This window comes from Ranitomeya variabilis, chromosome 2 (assembly GCF_051348905.1).
Source record: "Ranitomeya variabilis isolate aRanVar5 chromosome 2, aRanVar5.hap1, whole genome shotgun sequence".
In the NCBI taxonomy this organism is placed as follows: Eukaryota; Metazoa; Chordata; class Amphibia; order Anura; family Dendrobatidae; genus Ranitomeya; species Ranitomeya variabilis.
In genome coordinates, this window is record NC_135233.1 from 127,487,394 (window position 1) to 127,511,816 (window position 24,423).

The 24,423-nt window shown below is 41.3% G+C and overlaps 1 protein-coding gene across 4 annotated transcripts in view; it reads left to right on the forward strand.

Moving 5' to 3' along the window:
• LOC143804667 (interferon-induced, double-stranded RNA-activated protein kinase-like) overlaps positions 1-24,423 on the forward strand; it is a 134,554-nt gene that overhangs the window by 97,432 nt on the left and 12,699 nt on the right. For 3 of the 4 annotated variants that reach the window (XM_077282994.1, XM_077282993.1, XM_077282992.1), the window contains 5 exons: positions 582-695; positions 3,872-4,046; positions 5,339-5,482; positions 13,009-13,104; positions 15,063-15,125. In XM_077282994.1, coding sequence (XP_077139109.1) covers positions 582-695; positions 3,872-4,046; positions 5,339-5,482; positions 13,009-13,104; positions 15,063-15,125 — 592 coding nt within the window. The remainder of the gene's footprint in view (positions 1-581; positions 696-3,871; positions 4,047-5,338; positions 5,483-13,008; positions 13,105-15,062; positions 15,126-24,423) is intronic. The other variant, XM_077282995.1, reaches the window with a different exon arrangement.

Consider the following 24,423-nt stretch of genomic DNA (forward strand, 5'->3'; position numbering starts at 1 on the left):
TATTGAAAAATTATTTAAAAACATGTCGAAAGACAGAGTACAATTGCATGGTACAGTAGCGTAAAATCCTTTCAGGTTTCAAATGATCTTATTCTTAATCATAGCAAAGTACGTTGAGAAGTGGTGGATTGCAGTGGTTCTTGGATTTTCTTCAGAGGTTGGCAGTCACCTTGCACTACTGTACATGGAACATATACAGGACATGGAAGGATGAGAATACTTCTTTCTCTTTCTTCACTACTCACCATGGCCGCCATATGACACATGTTTACTTTGTATTAATGCATCATGGTTACAGTTATTACTCATAAATAGATTTTTTTTTTTTCATTTAATAAACAAACATCTTTCAAATGTAAATTTAGTAACAATTTCTGAATGCAATGGCCCATGGCCGATACTTGGAAAGGATTCTAATATTTGTAGTCCAGTTGAAATCTTTTTTAAACTTTTATTAAGCCAGTGATGTAGAAGTCTGGTCAACTTGCCTTTACAGTAGTCTCTAAAGCCTTTCTGTTCACTGTCCTAAGTATGTATGTGTTTGTGGTTTGTGAGCTTATATTCTGTTGTGTTTTAAATAGAAGAGATGAGAATGAGATCCAAACGTTAGCCCGGTTGGAACACAAGAACATTGTCCGGTACTACCACTCCTGGGCTGGAGAAGACTTCTTTACAGATCAGAGCAGCAGCGGAAGGTAATACTATCCTTGCTCGATCTTTGGGCTTAAGGACTTGTACTTATGTTCACTTATTATATGTGGTTTTACTTCTGAAATAAAGAGTTGGTTGTGCGCTTGTTATCTTATAAGGTAGTATAATTTAGTATAGAAAATGTGTGTGGTTACATATTTCCCATGCACAATATTGAAAATACATGTTACCTCCTTCATACGTAAGTTATGAATGAAATGCCATAAATACTATTTATTTTTGCAGCAGACTGCGGGTGTCAAATTTGTTAGGGTGTTTTCTACTCATGAGTCTATTTTGCCAAATTTTTTTAATTAAAACTAGATTTTTGGTGAAAGGTCATCTTTTAACAATTATTGTGGCCTATTGACTCTGCGACTAAATTGGGACAAAAGATCATACAGTGGGGAAAAAAAGTATTTAGTCAGCCACCAATTGTGCAAGTTCTCCCACTTAAAAAGATGAGAGAGGCCTGTAATTGACATCATAGGTAGACCACAACTATGAGAGTCAAAATGAGAAAACAAATCAAGAAAATCACCTTGTCTGATTGGGCAAGCTTTATGGTGGAATATGGTGGAAAATAAGTATTTGGTGTTCAACAAAAGTTAATCGCAATATTTTGTTATAAATCCCTTGTTGGCAATGACAGTGGTCAAACGATTTCTTTAAGTCTTCACAAGGTTGGCACACACTGTTGGTGGTATGTTGGTCCATTCCTCCATGCAGATCTCCTCTAGAGAAGTGATTTTTTGGGCCTTTCGCTAGGCAACACAAACTTTCAACTCCCTCCAAAGGTTTTCTATGGAGTTGAGATCTAGAGACTGGCTAGGCCACTCCAGGACCTTCATATGCTTTTTACGAAACCACTCTTTCATTGCAATGGCAGTGTGCTTGGGATCATTATCATGCTGAAAGACCCATCCACGTTTCATCGTCAATGCCCTTGCTAATGGAAGGAGGTTTGCACTCAAAATCTCACAATACATGGCCCCACTCATTCTTTCATGTACACGGATCAGTCGTCCTGGTCCCTTTGCAGACAAACAGCCCCAAAGCATGATGTTGTCACCACCATGCTTCACATTAGGTGTGGTGTTCTTTGGATGCAACTCGGCATTCTGTCTCCTCAAAACACGACTAGTTTTGTTTCTACCAAACAGTTCTACTTTGGTTTCATCAGACTACATGACATTCTCCCGATACTCTTCTGGATAATCCAAATGCTCTCTAACAAACTTCAGACGGGCCCGGACATATACTGGCTTAAGCAGGGGGACACATCTGGCACTGCAGGATCTGAGTCCCTAACGGCGTAGTGTGTTACTGACGGTAGCCTTTGTTACAGTGGTTTTGCTCACCATTCTTGTGATCATTTTGACCCCACAGGGTGAAATCTTGTGTGGAGCCCCAGATCGAGTGAGATTATCAGTGGTCTTGTATGGCTTCCATTTTCTTATTATTTCTCCCACAGTTAATTTCATCACACTAAGCTGCTTGCCTATTGCAGATTCATTCTTCCCAGCCTGGTGCAGGGCTACAATTTTGTTTCTGGTTGTTTCGACAGCTCTTTGGTCTTCACCATAGTGGAGTTTGGAGTGTGACTGTTTGAGGTTGTGAACAGGTGTCTTTTATACTGATAAGTTGAAACAGGTGCCATTACTACAGGTAATGAGTGGAGGACAGAGGAGCCTCTTAAAGAAGAAGTTGCAGTCTGTGAGAGCCAGAAATCTTGCATGTTTTTAGGTGACCAAATACTTATTTTCCACCATATTTTGCAAAATAAATCTTGCCAAATCAGACAAGGTGATTTTCTGGATTTGTTTTCTCATTTTGACTCTCATAGTTGTGGTCTACCTATAATGTAAATTACAGGCCTCTCTCATCTTTTTAAGTGGGGGAACTTGCACAATTGGTGGCTGACGAAATACTTTATTTCCCCACTGTATATGGATTAACTTTAGTTTTTATTTCAATCATTTTTTTTAATCAAAATTCTTGCTGCAGTTACATGATCAAAGCGTGATTTATTTACGTGATTTATCATAGATGCACAATTTTGTATTAATTTTATGCGTTTGTTCCTTAAAGGGAACCCGTCACCCCCAAAATCGAAGGCGAGCTAAGCCCACCGGCATCAGGGGCTTATCTACAGCATTCTGTAATGCTGTAGATAAGCCCCTGATGTATTCTGAAAGATGAGAAAAAGAGGTTAGATTATACTCACCTGGGCGGGCTGTCTGATCCAATGGGCGTCGCGATCCGGTCCGGTGCCTCCCATCTTCATAGGATGATGTCCTCTTGTCTTCATGCTGCAGCTCCGGCGCAGTCGTACTTTGTCTGCCCTGTTGACGGCAGAGCAAAGTACTGCAGTGCGCAGGTGCTGTAGTTTCAATACAATCAGTGTTTTATCAGCAAGAGATTACCATTAAACGACTAGGTGTCACATGCAAGCCAGTCCAGCTAATTTGTACAACCCCACCCCCACCACCGATTGGCAGCTTGAGAGCAATTCACAGTGTAGACAGGAAACTGCCAATCAGGGATGTGGGTGGGGTTATACTGGGCTCAGCAGTCATAGCACTGCTACATCTACAGCAGAGAAAACTGATTTTATCAGAACTGCACCAAACAGTCCAGTAAGTGATATATCCGTGGAAGCAGCTTCCATGCCCAAATCATGATGCTATCAGAAAACATAGCAAAATCTGCTGACCGATTCCCATTAATAGCTAATGCAGAGACAAAAAGGGACAGACTTGCTATTAAAATGAACAATTAGCCAGCCCCTTTCACCCACAGCATTGGGCACGTGAATGTCAACCCTTTTATATCATTTTGTTTTTAGAAAGAGGCGCATATTTTTGCACTCTGTTCACACTTACATTGGAGCCTCCATTAAAAGGCTGCGTTGCAAGTTATTTCCATTTTACCTGATAAAAAGGTGCAGCATGCATTTTTTTTTAATTAAAATGACAGCCACCTGAAAGGAAACCCAACAGACCCGTTCTAGTAAATGGGGCACCATCTGGTGCAGTGTGTGCCCCACATAAAGCAAAGCTGTTTCTGTCAGGAGTTCGGCATTTCTGTTTCTATTACATAACATGAAAACGGAAACGTAATTATGTTATATTTTATAATTAGTACTTGTATTGTAATTGTTTCACATTAACCCCTATAGAGATAAAGTTGAGAGCCTGTTTATCCAGATGGAATGGTGTGCAAAGGGCACATTGGAAAGCTGGATCAAAGCGATGGCCACCGTCGAAAAATTTAAAAGTCTTAATATTTTCCGGCAAATCGTCGATGGAGTGGATTATATTCACAGTAATAACCTAATCCACAGAGACTTGAAAGTAAGCGATTTACCACTTTTAGTTACCCAACCTTGATAGCAACATCAGTCATGCATTCCTATCATCTGTACACCTTTTAGAGGGTTATTCCCATTTTAGGCATTAGTGGCATAGTCACACATTATGCTATAAATGTTGAGAACAGCCTTTCTGTAAGTCATAGATTGCATAGCATCGCCACTTCTTTATTCATTTCAGTAATACAAGTAACCTCTGCTTTGAGTCGGTGAACAAGAATCCTATTCTTCTGTTAGGTTAGGGTCCAGGGGATGGTACCCCCACCTAGCATATATTTATTACATGCGCCATAAATGATCTAAATAGCAATACCTGTTTAGGACTAGGTAAGTTAGGGATTTTAGCACAAATACAATGTTTGTCATTTTTGCCTATGATTCTAAACCCCAGTCCTCAAGGCCCCAAAAGATCATGTTTTCAAAATTTCTCTAAAGAAGCACTCTCATTTATTTTGTTTACGTAAATGTGTGTATATGTAGTGTAGTGTGAGTGTTAATAATCTCACCTACTGTGGTCTTCTCCACTATCCAGCGCTGTTCTGCTCTTCTTCTCAGTGATGTCACCGCTCTAAAGACTCTCCGGGTCTCACTATGCTCTCTGTGACCCAGAAGAGGCTTTTACAATGTAAGTCTATGGAGAGTCAGGACAAAGCTCTATAGACTTACATAATAAATGACATTTCCAGCTCATTCATAGAGTATCGAGTGACCTGGAGAGTGTGAAGAGCGGTGACATCACTGAGAAGAGGAGCAGAACAGCCCTGGATCCTGGAGAAAGTGGGAGTAGGTGAGAATATCAACACACTCACTCTACACACCATACACAGATTTAATTAAAAAAATATTAATAGGAGTGCATCTTTAATATTGCACAGATGATGGAATTATTATCAAGGCATCATGCATTGCCGCATGTTTCCTCACCTGAGCAATACTAAGGAAATCCTAAAAACATGATCTCTTGGGGGCCGTGAGGACTGGAGATCTGGTCTAACACTTGTAACAACACTCTCCAGTCTGTATAGCTTTAAGATGTTTTTTTTTTAGTAAGGATATTGTTTTTAAATTCCATTTTGCAATACATATAATGCTGCGTGCCCACGATCAGGAAGAGTAGCATTTTGGACGCAGCGTATTTTCCTCAAAAACATTTGAGCACTCCTGTGAATTGTATCATAATACCCCAAACAAAGCAACTTTTGAACTTGTTTGTTGCATTCTAGAATTTTATACATTATAGATAATGAAATCATGGTTTCTTCTGGTTTCCTCCAGCCAGCAAATATATTGTTTGCGGAAGATATGACTGTAAAAATTGCGGATTTTGGTCTTGTGACACCAGTGAGTGAAAAACACAAAAATGAAACGCGTTTGCGAACAGCTGGGCAAGGAACTGAGTGTTACATGGCACCAGAACAGGTGACTTATACTCCGATTATATGACCAAGTAGCAGGTTACATATTAACTTACTGATGTCAACGGTGTTTGTTTCCAAGAGAATTTCAGATCCTTTCTATTGAATGATGTATGTAAAATAGAAATCTCTTTTTACAGAGGACTGGAGTCTCAGCAAGAAGCCACAATAATTTGAAAATGTTTTGCCATCTACAAATAGTTACCACATCAAAAGTTAACCTTTATGTGAATGCCGGCTCATTAAAGTGCTTTAAATCATGTCTAGGTTATTTTGGGCTTTTAGCTCCTTAAAGGGGTTGTCCACTGCTAGGACAACCCCTTCTTAAACTAAATGTTTGGCCCGATAAAATAATAAATCCTATACTCCCCTCCCATGCCAGTGCCGTTCCAGCGGTGTTGGCACTCACGGTCCCTGGGTTGTGATGCGGTAGAATGACACGTGAAGCCCGGCGCCCAATCAGTTCTGGCATCACTGTCTCCGCCTTCGGACAACCTGAACACAAAGAGGAAGTCCGGGATGAGCTGAAGCCTGATGGTCAGTTTGTCCAAAGGCGGAGAGTATGACGCCAGAGCTGATTGGGTGCCGGGGGCACGTGTCACTACACCGCATCACAGCCCAGGGACTGCGAGTACCCACATGGCGGGAACAGCGCCGGCACAGGAGGTGAGTATAGGCTTTATTATTTCATCGTGGCCGAACATTTAGTTTAAGTAGGGGTTGTCCTAGTAGTGGACAACCCTTTTAAGTGACCAGCAGAATAAGCACAAGGGCAGGAATATAAAGGTATGAATGCATAAACGTCTTTCAGAGTAATGTAACAGACACAGTGGTCATAAATGTATATGCAGACAGACAAATACATAGATTAGGTATATGGTACAAAAAAGGCTCCTACCCATAGCAATAGTGCAGATTGCAAGGTCACCACATGAAGAAAAATCCCCAACATGTGTTTTTCATCAGCCCCCGGAGGAAGCAACACACTTACTAGGCTAGTTATCAAGAATAGAGGGGTCCTCACGTTTTTTAAAAAATTATTTAAATAAATAATTTAAAAAACGGCGTGGGGTCCCCCCTCATTTTTGACAACCAGCCTTGCTAAAGCTCACAGCTGGGGGCTGCTATTCTCAGACTGGTAAGGGGCCATGGATATTGGCCTCCCCAGCCTAAAAGTAGCAGCCCGCAGCTTCCCAGAAAAGGCGCATCTATTACATGTGCCAATTCTGGCGCTTTGCCGGGCTCTTCCTACTTGCCCTGTAGCAGTGGCAAGTGGGGTAATAAGGGGATAATGTCACCTTGCTATTGTAAGGTGACATTAAGCCGGCTTAGTAATGGAGAGGCGTCAATAAGACACCTACCCATTACTAATCCTATATTAATTAAAGGGTTAAATAAACACACACGGTAAGAAAAAAGTCTTTTAATGAAATAAAACACCACACAGTTTTGACCATATTTTTATTATTCTGCCATTCCAAAGCGAAGCCAACGATCTTCTGTAATAAAAATAAAATAAAAAAGCAAAAGTATACTCCCTGATCCGACTTAGTCCAATATACTGAGTGTCCCACAACGTATCTGGGGGAGATAAAGCTTACAACCGGGAGCGATGCTAAAGTGACCGCTACCGGCTGTAAGTACTGGGGAATGAAGGAGACGGAGCGGGAGCAGGCTCAGTAACTAGCGGTGACGTCACCGAGCCTGCGCTCCCTCACTGCCTGACCTGAAGTTACCTCTGGACCGTGGGAAAATGCCGGGGAAAAGGATACCACCGGTAATGTATCTATTCTATCTATCTATCTGTCTATTCTATCTATCTGTCTATATTCATTCATTCTATCTATCCATTCTATCCATTCTATCTATTCTGTCTATCTATTTATTCTATCTATCCGTTCTATCTATTCTATCAATCTATTCTATCTATCTATTCTATCTATCATCTATCCTATCTATTCTATCAATCTATTCATTCTATCTATTCTATCAATCTATTAATTCTATCTATTCTATCAATCTATTCATTCTATCTATCTATCTATCTATCTATCTATCTATCTATCTATCAATCTATTCATTCTATCTATTCTATCAATCTATTCATTCTATCTATTCTATCAATCTATTCATTCTATCAATCTATTCATTCTATCAATCTATTCATTCTATCTATTCTGTCTATCTATTTATTCTATCTATCTATCTATCTATCTATCTATTCTATCAATCTATTCATTCTATCTATTCTATCAATCTATTCATTCTATCTATTCTATCAATCTATTCATTCTATCTATTCTGTCTATCTATTTATTCTATCAATCTATTCATTCTATCTATTCTATCAATCTATCCTATCTATCTATCTATCTATCTATCTATCATCTATCTATATATTCTATCAATCTATTCACTCTATCTATTCTATCAATCTATTCATTCTATCTATTCTGTCTATCTATTTATTCTATCTATCTATTTATCTATCTATCTGTCTATCTATTAATTCTATCTATCTATTCATTCTATCTATTCTATCAATCTATTCATTCTATCTATTCTATCAATCTATCCTATCTATCTATCTATCTATCTATCTATCTATCTATCTATCTATCTATCTATCTATCTATCATCTATCTATATATTCTATCAATCTATTCACTCTATCTATTCTATCAATCTATTCATTCTATCTATTCTGTCTATCTATTTATTCTATCAATCTATTCATTCTATCTATTCTATCAATCTATCCTATCTATCTATCTATCTATCTATCTATCTATCTATCTATCTATCTATCATCTATCTATATATTCTATCAATCTATTCACTCTATCTATTCTATCAATCTATTCATTCTATCTATTCTGTCTATCTATTTATTCTATCAATCTATTCATTCTATCTATTCTATCAATCTATCCTATCTATCTATCTATCTATCTATCTATCTATCTATCTATCATCTATCTATATATTCTATCAATCTATTCACTCTATCTATTCTATCAATCTATTCATTCTATCTATTCTGTCTATCTATTTATTCTATCTATCTATTTATCTATCTATCTGTCTATCTATTAATTCTATCTATCTATTCATTCTATCTATTCTATCAATCTATTCATTCTATCTATTCTATCAATCTATCCTATCTATCTATCTATCTATCTATCATCTATCTATCTATTCTATCAATCTATTCACTCTATCTATTCTATCAATCTATTCATTCTATCTATTCTGTCTATCTATTTATTCTATCTATCTATCTATCTATTCTATCAATCTATTCATTCTATCTATTCTATCAATCTATTCATTCTATCTATTCTATCAATCTATTCATTCTATCTATTCTGTCTATCTATTTATTCTATCAATCTATTCATTCTATCTATTCTATCAATCTATCCTATCTATCTATCTATCTATCTATCTATCTATCTATCTATCATCTATCTATATATTCTATCAATCTATTCACTCTATCTATTCTATCAATCTATTCATTCTATCTATTCTGTCTATCTATTTATTCTATCTATCTATTTATCTATCTATCTGTCTATCTATTAATTCTATCTATCTATTCATTCTATCTATTCTATCAATCTATTCATTCTATCTATTCTATCAATCTATCCTATCTATCTATCTATCTATCTATCATCTATCTATCTATTCTATCAATCTATTCACTCTATCTATTCTATCAATCTATTCATTCTATCTATTCTGTCTATCTATTCTATCTATCTATTTATCTATCTATCTGTCTATCTATTCATTCTATCTATTCATTCTATCTATTCTATCAATCTATTCATTCTATCTATTCTATCAATCTATTCATTCTATCTATTCTGTCTATCTATTTATTCTATCAATCTATTCATTCTATCTATTCTATCAATCTATTCATTCTATCTATTCTATCAATCTATTCATTCTATCTATTCTATCAATCTATTCATTCTATCTATTCTATCAATCTATTCATTCTATCTATTCTATCAATCTATTCATTCTATCTATTCTATCAATCTATTCATTCTATCTATTCTATCAATCTATTCATTCTATCTATTCTGTCTATCTATTTATTCTATCAATCTATTCATTCTATCTATTCTATCAATCTATTCATTCTATCTATCTATCAATCTATTCATTCTATCTATTCTATCAATCTATTCATTCTATCTATTCTATCAATCTATTCATTCTATCTATTCTATCAATCTATTCATTCTATCTATTCTGTCTATCTATTTATTCTATCAATCTATTCATTCTATCTATTCTATCAATCTATTCATTCTATCTATCTATCAATCTATTCATTCTATCTATTCTATCAATCTATTCATTCTATCAATCTATTCATTCTATCAATCTATTCATTCTATCTATTCTGTCTATCTATTTATTCTATCTATCTATTCTATCAATCTATTCATTCTATCTATTCTATCAATCTATTCATTCTATCTATTCTATCAATCTATTCATTCTATCTATTCTGTCTATCTATTTATTCTATCAATCTATTCATTCTATCTATTCTATCAATCTATCCTATCTATCTATCTATCTATCTATCTATCTATCATCTATCTATATATTCTATCAATCTATTCACTCTATCTATTCTATCAATCTATTCATTCTATCTATTCTGTCTATCTATTTATTCTATCTATCTATTTATCTATCTATCTGTCTATCTATTAATTCTATCTATCTATTCATTCTATCTATTCTATCAATCTATTCATTCTATCTATTCTATCAATCTATCCTATCTATCTATCTATCTATCTATCTATCTATCATCTATCTATCTATTCTATCAATCTATTCACTCTATCTATTCTATCAATCTATTCATTCTATCTATTCTGTCTATCTATTTATTCTATCTATCTGTCTATCTATTAATTCTATCTATCTATTCATTCTATCTATTCTATCAATCTATTCATTCTATCTATTCTATCAATCTATCCTATCTATCTATCTATCTATCTATCTATCTATCTATCATCTATCTATCTATTCTATCAATCTATTCACTCTATCTATTCTATCAATCTATTCATTCTATCTATTCTGTCTATCTATTTATTCTATCAATCTATTCATTCTATCTATTCTATCAATCTATTCATTCTATCTATTCTATCAATCTATTCATTCTATCTATTCTATCAATCTATTCATTCTATCTATTCTATCAATCTATTCATTCTATCTATTCTATCAATCTATTCATTCTATCTATTCTGTCTATCTATTTATTCTATCAATCTATTCATTCTATCTATTCTATCAATCTATTCATTCTATCTATTCTATCAATCTATTCATTCTATCTATTCTATCAATCTATTCATTCTATCTATTCTGTCTATCTATTTATTCTATCAATCTATTCATTCTATCTATTCTATCAATCTATCCTATCTATCTATCTATCTATCTATCATCTATCTATATATTCTATCAATCTATTCACTCTATCTATTCTATCAATCTATTCATTCTATCTATTCTGTCTATCTATTTATCTATCTATCTGTCTATCTATTAATTCTATCTATCTATTCATTCTATCTATTCTATCAATCTATTCATTCTATCTATTCTATCAATCTATCCTATCTATCTATCTATCTATCTATCATCTATCTATCTATTCTATCAATCTATTCACTCTATCTATTCTATCAATCTATTCATTCTATCTATTCTGTCTATCTATTTATTCTATCTATCTATCTATCTGTCTATCTATTAATTCTATCTATCTATTCATTCTATCTATTCTATCAATCTATTCATTCTATCTATTCTATCAATCTATCTATCTATCTATCTATCATCTATCTATCTATTCTATCAATCTATTCACTCTATCTATTCTATCAATCTATTCATTCTATCTATTCTGTCTATCTATTTATTCTATCTATCTATCTATCTATCTATCTATCTATCTATTCTATCAATCTATTCATTCTATCTATTCTATCAATCTATTCACTCTATCTATTCTATCAATCTATTCTGTCTATCTATTTATTCTATCTATCTATCTATCTATTAATTCTATCTATTCTATCTATTAATTCTATCTATTCTATCAATCTATTCATTCTATCTATTCTATCAATCTATTCATTCTATCTATTCTATCAATCTATTCATTCTATCTATTCTGTCTATTTATTCTATCTATCTATCTATCTATTAATTCTATCTATTCTATCTATCTATTAATTCTATCTGTTCTATCAATCTATTCATTCTATCTATTCTGTCTATCTATTTATTCTATCTATCTATTTATCTATCTATCTGTCTATCTATTAATTCTATCTATCTATTCATTCTATCTATTCTATCAATCTATTCATTCTATCTATTCTATCAATCTATCTATCCTATCTATCTATCTATCTATCTATCTATCATCTATCTATCTATTCTATCAATCTATTCACTCTATCTATTCTATCAATCTATTCATTCTATCTATTCTGTCTATCTATTTATTCTATCTATCTGTCTATCTATTAATTCTATCTATCTATTCATTCTATCTATTCTATCAATCTATTCATTCTATCTATTCTATCAATCTATCCTATCTATCTATCTATCTATCTATCTATCTATCTATCATCTATCTATCTATTCTATCAATCTATTCACTCTATCTATTCTATCAATCTATTCATTCTATCTATTCTGTCTATCTATTTATTCTATCAATCTATTCATTCTATCTATTCTATCAATCTATTCATTCTATCTATTCTATCAATCTATTCATTCTATCTATTCTATCAATCTATCCTATCTATCTATCTATCTATCTATCATCTATCTATCTATTCTATCAATCTATTCACTCTATCTATTCTATCAATCTATTCATTCTATCTATTCTATCAATCTATCTATTCTATCCATCCTATCTACAGGAAGTTGTTTTTTTTCTCTGTGTGAACTCAACTTTATTGGCATGAACAAAGAGAAAAAAAACACATGAAAAAAAAATGCACCAAAAACGCGGCAAACAACAATGCAAAAACGCACCTAAACCTGCGTTTTTAGCGCAGCTTATTTCCTGCCAAGATGATCAGGTTTTTGCTGAAGAAAAAAAACGCAGCTAAAACGCCCTGTGTGAACTTACTCTTAGAGTCTTTGGATTATGTACAAGTGTTCCAGAGTTATCAGGATGCCATAACTAGCTGCAGAGGGTGAGGGTAAAGTGCATAAAGCATACACTTGACTATGCTATTTTATTGACATGCCAAAAACCTGCATCGAAAAGTCTAGAAATTTTACCGAGAACACTGAGGTCCAAGAGGTTGTCCGGGTTCTCACAGGGCAGTTGGGTGAGGCTGCTTTTGCAGCCAGTTGCACATTAATGATTTGCATCCCTACATTATGTCTGATCGATGTGTATTCGTATTGACAACTGCAAATATATTGTTCGCTTTGCAGGAGAATAAAACTTACGAAAATGAAGTCGATATCTTCCCACTAGGACTGATATTAATTGAACTCTTCTGGAAGCTCGAGAACAAATACACGTATCACGTAAGTTCTGAATATATATAATTAGTATGCAATTTTTGTTTGGTGTCCATATTTTGTGGTCTTTTGTTTTTTTTCCCCATGTTCTGAACATGTAGGAAAATATAAGGGCTTACTTTGGATCTTCATATTACTATACTTTACATTTCTAATATGCAATTTAAGCACAGATTATGAGATTAATTGATGCACAAATTAATTGAGTGAGTAATGCTGGCCATTCATATATTACACGGATATGCCAGGTTTGTCAACAAAAGAGTCGCACTCTGTGAACTGTTATCCATTCTGACTGTCTCCTACGTAAATCTCCTTTCCTCATTTGTATCCCGCTCAGTAGGATTTCCTTTCCAAATTATAGTATTTTTTTTTATTAACGAGTTGTCCATTACTGCAACATTTAAGACACGTACCAAGGATAGGTCATCATATCAGTTTGGTGGGAGAGCGACACTTGGCACTCCTGAATCAGCTATTAGTAGGTCCCGTGACCACCAGAAGTATACCGTGTACAAGGCTAGAACACCACAGCTCCGAGCTTTGTGTGGCGGCCATTGTCAGGCACTGCAGCTCTGCTGTTATTGAAGTGAATGGGAGCTGGGCTGCAATACTGGAGATCTGCCACTACACTTCCAGCTGCTGATCGGTGGGGGTGCCAGATGCTGGAGCCCCACCATCCTGATATTGATTACATACAGTATATCACAAAAGTGAGTACACCCCTCATACTTTTATAAATATTTTATTATATCTTTTCATGGGACAACACTGACACTTTGATACAATGTAAAGTAATCCTTGTACAGATTGTATAACAGTGTAAATTTGGTGTGCCCTCTAAATAACTCACCCAGCACCTAATGTCGAAACCACTGCCAAAAAAAGTGAGTACACCCGAGTGAAAATGGCTATATAATGTCAAATTAGCTATTTTCCCTCCCCATTGTCATGTGACTCGTTAGTGTTACAAGGTCACAGGTGTGAAAAGATATAATAAAATATTTACAAAAATATGAGGGGTGTACTCACTTTTGTGATATACTGTATACTAAGAATATGCCCTTTCTTTCTGTGCTAAGTTAACTAGCAGATGCGTCTCCACTGTAAGGCTATGTGCACACGATGCGGAAAATGCTGCGGATCCGCAGCTGCGGGTCCGCAGCAGTTTCCCATGAGTTTACAATTCAATGTAAACCTATGGGAAACCAAAAACGTTGTGCACATGCTGCAGAAAAAAACGCGCGGAAACGCAGCGGTTTACATTCCGCAGCATGTCACTTCTTTCTGCGGATTCCTCAGCGGTTTTACAGCTGCCCCTATGGAAAGCCGCAGTTGAAAAACCGTGGTAAATCCGCAATAAATCTGCAGCAAAAACGCAGCGTTTTTGCCCTGCTGATTTATCAAATCTGATGCGGAAAAATGCAGTGGCCAAGAATACGTGTGCACATAGCCTATGGCTGTGTGCACATGGTGCGTTTTTGCTGCATTTTTTTCAGTGCAGATTTGTCACAAAACCTGAAGGGTTTCCTGATGTCAACAGAGTGAATGAGAATCCTGAAGTCTCATGCACAGGTTGCATATTTGTGACTTATATCTGCAGCATATCAATTCTTTCAGCATTTTTGCTGCAGATTTCACTCATACTAATGAGTGGGGAAAAATCAGAACCAAAAACGCACATAAAGAATGCAGCAAAAACACGTGTTTTTTTCCAGAGTTTTTCCTGCCAAATGATGCAGACATTTCTGCACCAAATATTTAATGTGTGACCATACCCTGACATGTCCATATGGAGAAAGATTTTCTTCATGAGACAACTCCTTTAAATTGCTATGAAGGATTTTGCTGAGCAACTGTAGAGATCTAGAAACATCAGTTGTAATGAATTAAAGATCAGCAGTTTCCTGTGTATTGTCGGTTGTGAAGATTATGGTGCTAATAAAAGATATGTTTTTGTTTAGGAATGGGAGAAATTGAGAAATGCTGAATTGCCCCCAAAATTTGTACAACAGTATCCCTCTGAGGTATAGTATGATGATTGCATTAGTGTCAATTTTTATCAAAATTGTGAGAAATGTCACCTGGGAATTGTATAGGAACTGGCCTGCAGGCTAAACCGTCCTAAGCAGTCTGTATTGACATGTAGGTCCTAGAAAGCTGAACATAACAATTAGTGATGAGCGAATATACTCGTTGCTCGGGTTTTCCAGAGCACGCTCAGTGACCTCCGAGTATTTGTGACTGCTCAGAGATTTAGCTTTTGTTGACACAGCTGCATGATTTACAGCTACCAGCCAGCCTGAATACATGTGGGGGTTGCCTGGTTGCTAGGGAATCTCCACATGTAATCAAGCTGTCTAGTAGCCGCAAATCATTCAGCTGCGGCAAGGAAAACTAAATCTCCGAGCAGTCATAAATACTTGGAGGTCACCCGAGCAACGAGTATACTCGCTCATCACTAATAACGATACCTTGATATCTGTGATCCAATGTCTTATTCCATAGAATATCATGTTTTTATATCTAAATTAGCTGTTAAGATCTATGGGCCGGACACTGATCTGCATGAGAATCTGCCTCCAGAGATTATGATAAATGAAGATAGTAGTTTACAGTGTGATGCAAGTAATCACTGACACTTTGTTGTCATAATCACACAGCTCTGCAGTGAGATCAGAGCTGACAGAGTACAGCAGAGCTGACACAGGAGAAGTGAACTTTATCTCATTAGAAACATTTGCAGCAGCATTTGTCCTCTCATAGTGCTGTCAGCTCTAATGTAGATCTGTGCCTGATTATCACTAAAACAGTACAGTAGTGTGGAACCTTGTCCCATTTCAAACACAACAAACAAATTTGCAGTTGTCTTCTCACAATGCTGTCACAATCCTATGTTGTACTGCCCTTCCTACACACTGGCTGCCTGTGAGATGGAAGCTGAATCACTGTGAGAGGTCACCTGTACATATACAGGTCCTTCTCAAAAAATTAGCATATAGTGTTAAATTTCATTATTTACCATAATGTAATGATTACAATTAAACTTTCATATACTATAGATTCATTATCCACCAACTGAAATTTGTCAGGTCTTTTATTGTTTTAATACTGATGATTTTGGCATACAACTCCTGATAACCCAAAAAACCTGTCTCAATAAATTAGCATATTTCACCCGACCAATCAAATAAAAGTGTTTTTTAATACCAAACAAAAAAACCATCAAATAATAATGTTCAGTTATGCACTCAATACTTGGTCGGGAATCCTTTGGCAGAAATGACTGCTATATGCTAATTTTTTGAGAAGGACCTGTATGTGTTCTGTTTGTAATGAGACCAAGTCCACTTCTGCTGTACTGTTTGCATTGCTGTACTGCACTAGCTCTGCTGGAGCTCTGATCTCACTGCAGAGCTGTGTGTGATTTTGAGAGCAGACTGTAGTCATTACAAGCCTCAAACTAGTAACACACCCTTTCATTTAAAATAAGCTTTGGAGGCAGATTCTAAGGGAGATCTATGTCCTGCCCATAGATCTCAATGGCTCACTTGCATATAAGAAAAAAAGTGGATTTCTCTGGAATAAGACGTCGGATGGCAAATATCAAGGTATCATGTTATTCAGCTTCCTTTGACATGCATGCCCATATACATGGCTTAGGAGTGTTGATTCTACTGACAGATTCCCTTTAACCTTGGTCTTCAATTTTATAACAAACAAATTGTATTTTTTTTTCTTTTGTACTTTACATTTTTAAGTGGGTACAATTCAAAACAAAGTTCCGATAAATTAAACTGTTTATGCAAGAAAACGGTGTACAACACTTTAAATAGTCACAACATTTTTACACAACATGGAGTTATGTAAAAATGTAGGATTATTGGCTTCTTCAAGCGAGTTTCAAGCAGCTCCGCTAAAATGGGTGGAGCAGGGACATGGCTACGCCTACCTATCAAATATATAAAAAGTGTTGGCATTTCTTACACCAGAAATGTTACTCCAGGCCAAAACTGGAGTTTTAATACTATAATAAAATGTGCATAATACCACCACAAACATTTCACCCCAACGCAGTCTGTATTAAATAATAGAAGAGTAATTACACACACTATGGCGCTCGCCGCAAGGAGGAAAGGGGGAAGGAAATGGCAGTAGATGGCAGGGGGAATGGGCGGTGGGATGATGAGAGGAATGAGCACCCCTAGCTGCTGGACCACACAGGATCTATGCCTATCCTGGGAGTAAATATGTACGCTAGAATATCACAATATGGATATAAGGGACCGCGCTCGGGGGTGCGTGTTCAGTAATAGTGGGCAGTAGGGGTTAACACCAATATGTAATAGGAAGTGTCCAGATCACTATCCACTATAGACCTGCTGTGTGTAACATGCGGGCTTGATACCTTGCATATATATGTCTATACGGGCTGTATAGACGGTGCTTACCTAATTGTACTTGCTAAGCCGCTCCAGCGTCCTGACTGGCGTCCGCTGTGGAGTGAGGTGCGGCGTTCATGAAGGACGGGGGATGATAGCAGCGGGTATTGCAGCAGTAGCGGTACCTGGGAGCCCCGGCCGAAGGCGTCCCTGGTAACCGCGAGGAGAAGAAAAAATGGCCGCTAACGCCGGCTCGTGGGTGCCTGAACAGTGACGTCACTACGGTACAGAGCGGCGTTGGAGCCAAAAAGGGGGTGGCGTCTAACCTAAATTATTAAATGTATTAAATAATATGAGTGAAGGAAACAGGAGAGAGCAATCCCTATTATATAGTTATTGTCTTTTATTTATTTTATTTATTGAGTGTTTTTTGGCTTAAACTCTCACTGATATATTTCACGTACCATATGGTATATGAGAAGTAGGGTATCACTTTGACCTGACTACATATGGTACCTTACTGAAAACCTTTGCGCCCTATTTATCTTGATAGGGGCTTTTAGGGAGAGGTAGGGATAGCCGCCGATGAGTGGCATAGCCGCCGATGAGTGGGGGTGCCAATGCGTAGGATTGAGGGTGCCAACCTCCGCTGGTAGGTAGGGAGACAATCTATAATATAACGCTGGGAGCGTCACTCTGTCCGAAGCCTCTATAGACTGCGCAAGCGCAAGCGCCGGCGCAGTCTGGACCGCACAGAGCGACGCTCCCAGGAGATCGCGGTATGCGTAAGCGCTGAACGCACACCGCGATCTCCACCGGACAAGCAGGGACGAGCCAGGAGGCGGAGGGTGAGTATACTTACCTGACCCGTTCCACCGACGCGCTTCCGGGCCGTGACTGTCCCCCTGCTCCCGGAATCGGCGCCTGCGCAGTCCGCGCTTTCCGGCGCCATTTTCTTGAAGACACATTGCAGTGTCTTCAAGAAAATGGCGCCGGAAAGCGCGGACTGCGCAGGCGCCGACTCCGGGAGCAGGACCAAGAAAATGGCCGCACCCAGCACAGCCGCCCACAGCAACGCACAGCCGCCGCACCCAGCACAGCCGACCATAGCCACGCACAGGCGCCCACAGCCACGCACAGGCGCCCACAGCCACGCACAGCCGCCGCACCCAGCACAGCCGCCCACAGCCACCCATAGCCACGCACAGCCGCCGCACCCAGCACAGCCGACCACAGCCACGCACAGCCGCCGCACCCAGCACAGCCGCCCACAGCCACGCACAGCCGCCCACAGCCACGCACAGCCGCCGCACCCAGCACAGCCGACCACAGCCACGCACAGCTGCCGCACCCAGCACAGCCGCCCACAGCCACCCATAGCCACGCACAGCCGCCGCACCCAGCACAGCCACGCACAGCCGCCGCACCCAGCACAGCCACCCACAGCCGCCGCACCCAGCACAGCCGCCGCACCCAGCACATCCGCCGCACCCAGCACAGCCGCCACAGCCACGCACAGCCGCCGCACCCAGCACAGCCTCCCACAGCCACGCACAGCCGCCCACAGCCACGGACAGCCGCCGCACCCAGCACAGCCGCCCACAGCCACACACAGCCGCCGCACCCAGCACAGCCGCCCACAGCCACGCACAGCCGCCCACAGCCGCCACACCCAGCACAGCCGACCACAGCCACGCACAGCCGCCGCACCCAGCACAGCCGCCCACAGCCACCCATAGCCACGCACAGCCGCCGCACCCAGCACAGCCGACCACAGCCGCCGCACCCAGCACAGCCACGCACAGCCGCCGCACCCAGCACAGCCACCCACAGCCGCCGCACCCAGCACAGCCGCCGCACCCAGCACATCCGCCGCACCCAGCACAGCCGCCACAGCCACGCACAGCCGCCTACAGCCACGCACAGCCGCCGCACCCAGCACAGCCTCCCACAGCCACGCACAGCCGCCCACAGCCACGGACAGCCGCCGCACCCAGCACAGCCGCCCACAGCCACACACAGCCGCCGCACCCAGCACAGCCGCCCACAGCCACGCACAGCCGCCCACAGCCACGCACAGCCGCCGCACCCAGCACAGCCGACCACAGCCACGCACAGCCGCCGCACCCAGCACAGCCGCCCACAGCCACGCACAGCCGCCGCACCCAGCACAGCCGACCACAGCCACGCACAGCCGCCGCACCCAGCACAGCCGCCCACAGCCACGCACAGCCGCCGCACCCAGCACAGCCGACCACAGCCACGCACAGCCGCCGCACCCAGCACAGCCGCCCACAGCCACGCACAGCCGCCGCACCCAGCACAGCCGACCACAGCCGCCGCACCCAGCACAGCCACGCACAGCCGCCGCACCCAGCACAGCCACCCACAGCCGCCGCACCCAGCACATCCGCCGCACCCAGCACAGCCATGCACAGCCGCCGCACCCAGCACAGCCTCCCACAGCCGCCCACAGCCATGCACAGCCGCCCACAGCCACGGACAGCCGCCGCACCCAGCACAGCCGCCGCACCCAGCACAGCCGCCCACAGCCACGCACAGCCGCCCACAGCCACGCACAGCCGCCGCACCCAGCACAGCCGCTGCACCCAGCACAGCCACCCACAGCCGCCGCACCCAGCACAGCCGCCGCACCCAGCACATCCGCCGCACCCAGCACAGCCGCCGCACCCAGCACAGCCACGCACAGCCGCCACAGCCACGCACAGCCTCCGCACCCAGCACAGCCACGCACAGCCGCCCACAGCCGCCTACAGCCACGGACAGCCGCCGCACCCAGCACAGCCAGCACAGTCGCCCACAGCCACGCACAGCCGCCGCACCCAGCACAGCCACGCACAGCCGCCTACAGCCACGAACAGCCGCTGCACCCAGCACAGCCGCCGCACCCAGCACAGCCGCCCGCACCCAGCACAGCCGCCCGCACCCAGCACAGCCACGTCACATACAGCCGCCCGCACTCAGCACAGCCACATACAGCCGCCCGCACTCAGCACAGCCGCCCGCACTCAGCACAGCCGCCCGCACTCAGCACAGCCGCCCGCACTGATGGGGGCGCAGGATGGAGCAGCACGTGATAGGATGGGGGCGCAGGATGGGAGCACATGACAGGATGGGGATGAGGATGGAGCAGCACATGACACGGTGGAGTGGCACATGACAGGATGGGGGCGCAGGATGGAGCAGCACATGACACGGTGGAGCAGCACATGACAGGATGGAGCAGCACATGACACGGTGGAGTAGCACATGACAGGATGGGGATGCAGGATGGAGCAGCACATGACACGGTGGAGCAGCACATGACAGGATGGGGGCACAGGATGGAGCAGCACATGACACGGTGGAGCAGCACATGACAGAATGGGGGCGCAGGATGGAGCAGCATATGACAGGATGGGAGCAGCACATACCAGGATGGAGACCATATTCCAATATAAATGCTCGCCACCCGGGCGTAGAACGGGTTCAATAGCTAGTAGCTATATAATAGGGATTGCTCTCTCCTGTTTCCTTCACTCATATTATTTAATACAGACTTTGTGTTGGGGTGACATTTTTATGGTGCTATTATGCACATTTTATTAGAGTATTAAAAGTTAAGTTTTATTAAGTGGTATTTATAATTTGGTGCTATTCGGTGAATTAGTTTTTTCTTTGGTACTTAATATTTGATTACAATGATCCAATAATATCCAGGCAGTGATTGAAGTAACATTTCTGGCAAGGTGCACGCCACTGATCAGATGTGCCAAATTAATTAACTGGAGTGTACCTCTTTTCACTGCATGCCCTTAGTTAAGGCTAGTTTCACACTAGCGTTAACTGCAATACGTCGCAAATGCGTCGTTTTTGCGAAACGCCGCATCCAGCAAAAGTTTTTGCTGGATACGTTGTTTCGTCATAGAGTAACATTAGCGACGCATTTGCGACGCATTTCCAAACGGTGAATGCGTTTGGCGGCGTTTGGGCGTATGGTAGCGGTCCGTCGGGAGAAAAAAACGTTACATGTAACGTTTTTTGCTCCCGACGGTCCGCTTTTTCCGACCGCGCATGCGCAGTCGGAACTCCGCCCCCACCTCCCCGCACTTCCCCGCACATCACAATGGGGCAGCGGATGCGTGGGAAATATGCATCCGCTGCCCCCGTTGTGCGGCGGAGAACACACTAGCGTCGGGAACGTCGGCCCGACGCGCAGCGACGGGTTGTTCCCGACGCTAGTGTGAAAGTAGCCTAAGACTGGTGTAAAAAAATGCCAGTCTTAACGAATCGGGGTTAAATTTCCTGGATTAGTGAAAGTTAAAAATAAATAAATAAATAAATATATATATATATATATATATATATATATATATATATATATATATATATATATATATATATATATATAGGTGTGTCTCACAAAATGATAATATCATCAAAAGTTAATTTATTTCTGTTCTTCAACACAAGAGGTGAAACTCATATATTATATAGAGTCATTACAGACAGAGTGATCTATTTCATGTGTTTCTTTCTGTTAATGTTGATGATTATGGCTTACAGCCAATGAAAAGCCAAAGTCATCTCAGTAAATTAGAATACTTTATAACACCAGCTTGAAAAATGATTTTAAAATCCGAAATGTTGGCCTACTGAAATGTATGTTCAGTAAATGCACTCAATACTTGGTCGGGGCTCCTTTTGCATCAATTACAGCATCAATGCGGCGTGGCATGGAGACGATCAGCCTGTGGCACTGCTGAGGTGTTATGGAAGACCAGGTTGCTTTGATTGCAGCCTTTAGCTCGGCTGCATTGTTGGGTCTGGTGTCTCATCTTCCTCTTGAAAATACCCCATAGATTCTCTATGGGGTTAAGGTCAGGCGAGTTTGCTGGCCAGTCAAGCACAGTGATACTGTTGTTTTTAAACCAGGTATTGGTACTTTTGGCAGTGTGGACAGGTGCCAAGTCCTGCTGGAGAATGAAATTTCCATCTCCAAACAGCTTGTTGGCAGAGGGAAGCATGAAGTGCTCTAAAATTTCCTGGTAGACGACTGCGCTGATTTTGGTCTTGATAAAACACAGTGGACCTACACCAGCAGATGACATGGCTCCCCAAACCATCACTGTTTGTGGAAACTTCTCACTAGACCTCAAGCAGCTTGGATTGTGGCCTCTTCACTCTTCCTCCAGACTCTGGGACCTTGATTTTCAAATGAAATGCAAAATTTACTTTCATCTGAAAACAACACCTTGGACCACTGAGCAACAGTCCAGTTCTTTTTCTCCTTGGCCCAAGTAAGACGCTTCTGGCGTTGTTTATTGGTCATGAGGGGCTTGACACAAGGAATGCGACACTTGTAGCCCATGTCCTGGATACGTCTGTGTGTGGTGGCTCTTGAAGCAATGACTCCGGCAGCAGTCCACTCCTTGTGAATCTCCCCCAAATTTTTGAATGGCCTTTTCCTAACAATCCTTTCAAGGCTGCGGTTATCCCGGTTGCTTGTGCACCTTTTCTACCAGACTTTTTTCTTCCACTCAACTTTCCAGTAATATGATTGGATACAGCACTCTGAACAGCCAGCTTCTTTAGCAATAACCTTTTGTGGCTTACCCTTCTCTAAGAGTGTGTCAATAAATGCCTTCTGGACATCCGTCAAGTCAGCAGTCTTCCCCATGATTGTGGAGCCTACTGAAACAGACTAAGGGACCTTTTTAAATGCTTAGGAAGCCTTTGCAGGTGTTATTTTTTATTTATTCTAATTTACTGAGATAATGATTTTGGGGTTTTCATTGGCTGTAAGCCAAAATTATCAACATTAACAGAAATAAACACTTGAAATAGATCACTCTATTTGTAATGACTCTATATCACGGGTGGGCAATCAGTTTTTCCAAGTGGCCACATGAGAGACCGTGACTGTTGTGGAGGACCGAACCAATAGGTCAAAATTAATTCTGCTCAATATTAATATGGATATATTACAATTATTATATTATTGATAATTAAATTAATATTAATTGTATAACTTAATATTGAGCAGAATTAACTGTGCTCACATCCCCCTATATATCGTTTGAACCCGAATACCAGCCCCTTCTGTATATCGTATGAGCCCCCCCAACAGCCCCTTATATGCGGCATGAGCCCCACACAGCCTCCCCCATATGCTGCATGAGCCCCATACAGCCTTCCTATATACGGGATGAGCCCCACACAGCCTTCCTATACACTCGGCATGAGCCCCACACAGCCTCCCCGTATACTGCATGAGCCCCACACAGCCTTCCTATATACACTGCATGAGCCCCACATAGCCTTCTTATATACACTGCATGAGCCCCACACAGCCTTCCTGTATACACTGCATGTCGCCCCCGTAGCCTCCCCATGTGCAGCAGGTCACCCCTATAGCCTCCCCATGTGCAGCATATCACCCCCATATGCAGCACCATGTGCAGCATGTCGCTTCCATATGCAGCTCCATGTGCAGCATGTCGCCCCATATGCAGCACCATGTCACCCTCATATGCAGCACCATGTGCCGCATGTCACCCCATATAAAGCGCCATGTGTAGCATGTCACCTCCATATGCAGCACCATGTGCAGCATGTCTCCCCCATATGCAGCACCCTGTGCACCATGTCACCCCCATATGCAGCACCCTGTGCACCATGTCAACCCATGTGCAGCAGCATGTGCAGCACCATGTCACTCCCATGTACAGCAGCATGTGCAGCCCCATGACAGCCCTATGTGCAGCAGCATGTGCAGCACCATGTCACCCCATATGCAGCATGTCACTCCATGTGCAGCACCATGTGCAGCAGCATGTCACACCCATGTGCAGCACCATGTCACCCCCATGTGCAGCACCATGTCACCTCCATGTGCAGCACCATGTGCAGCAGCATGTCACCATGGGCAGCAGCATGTCAC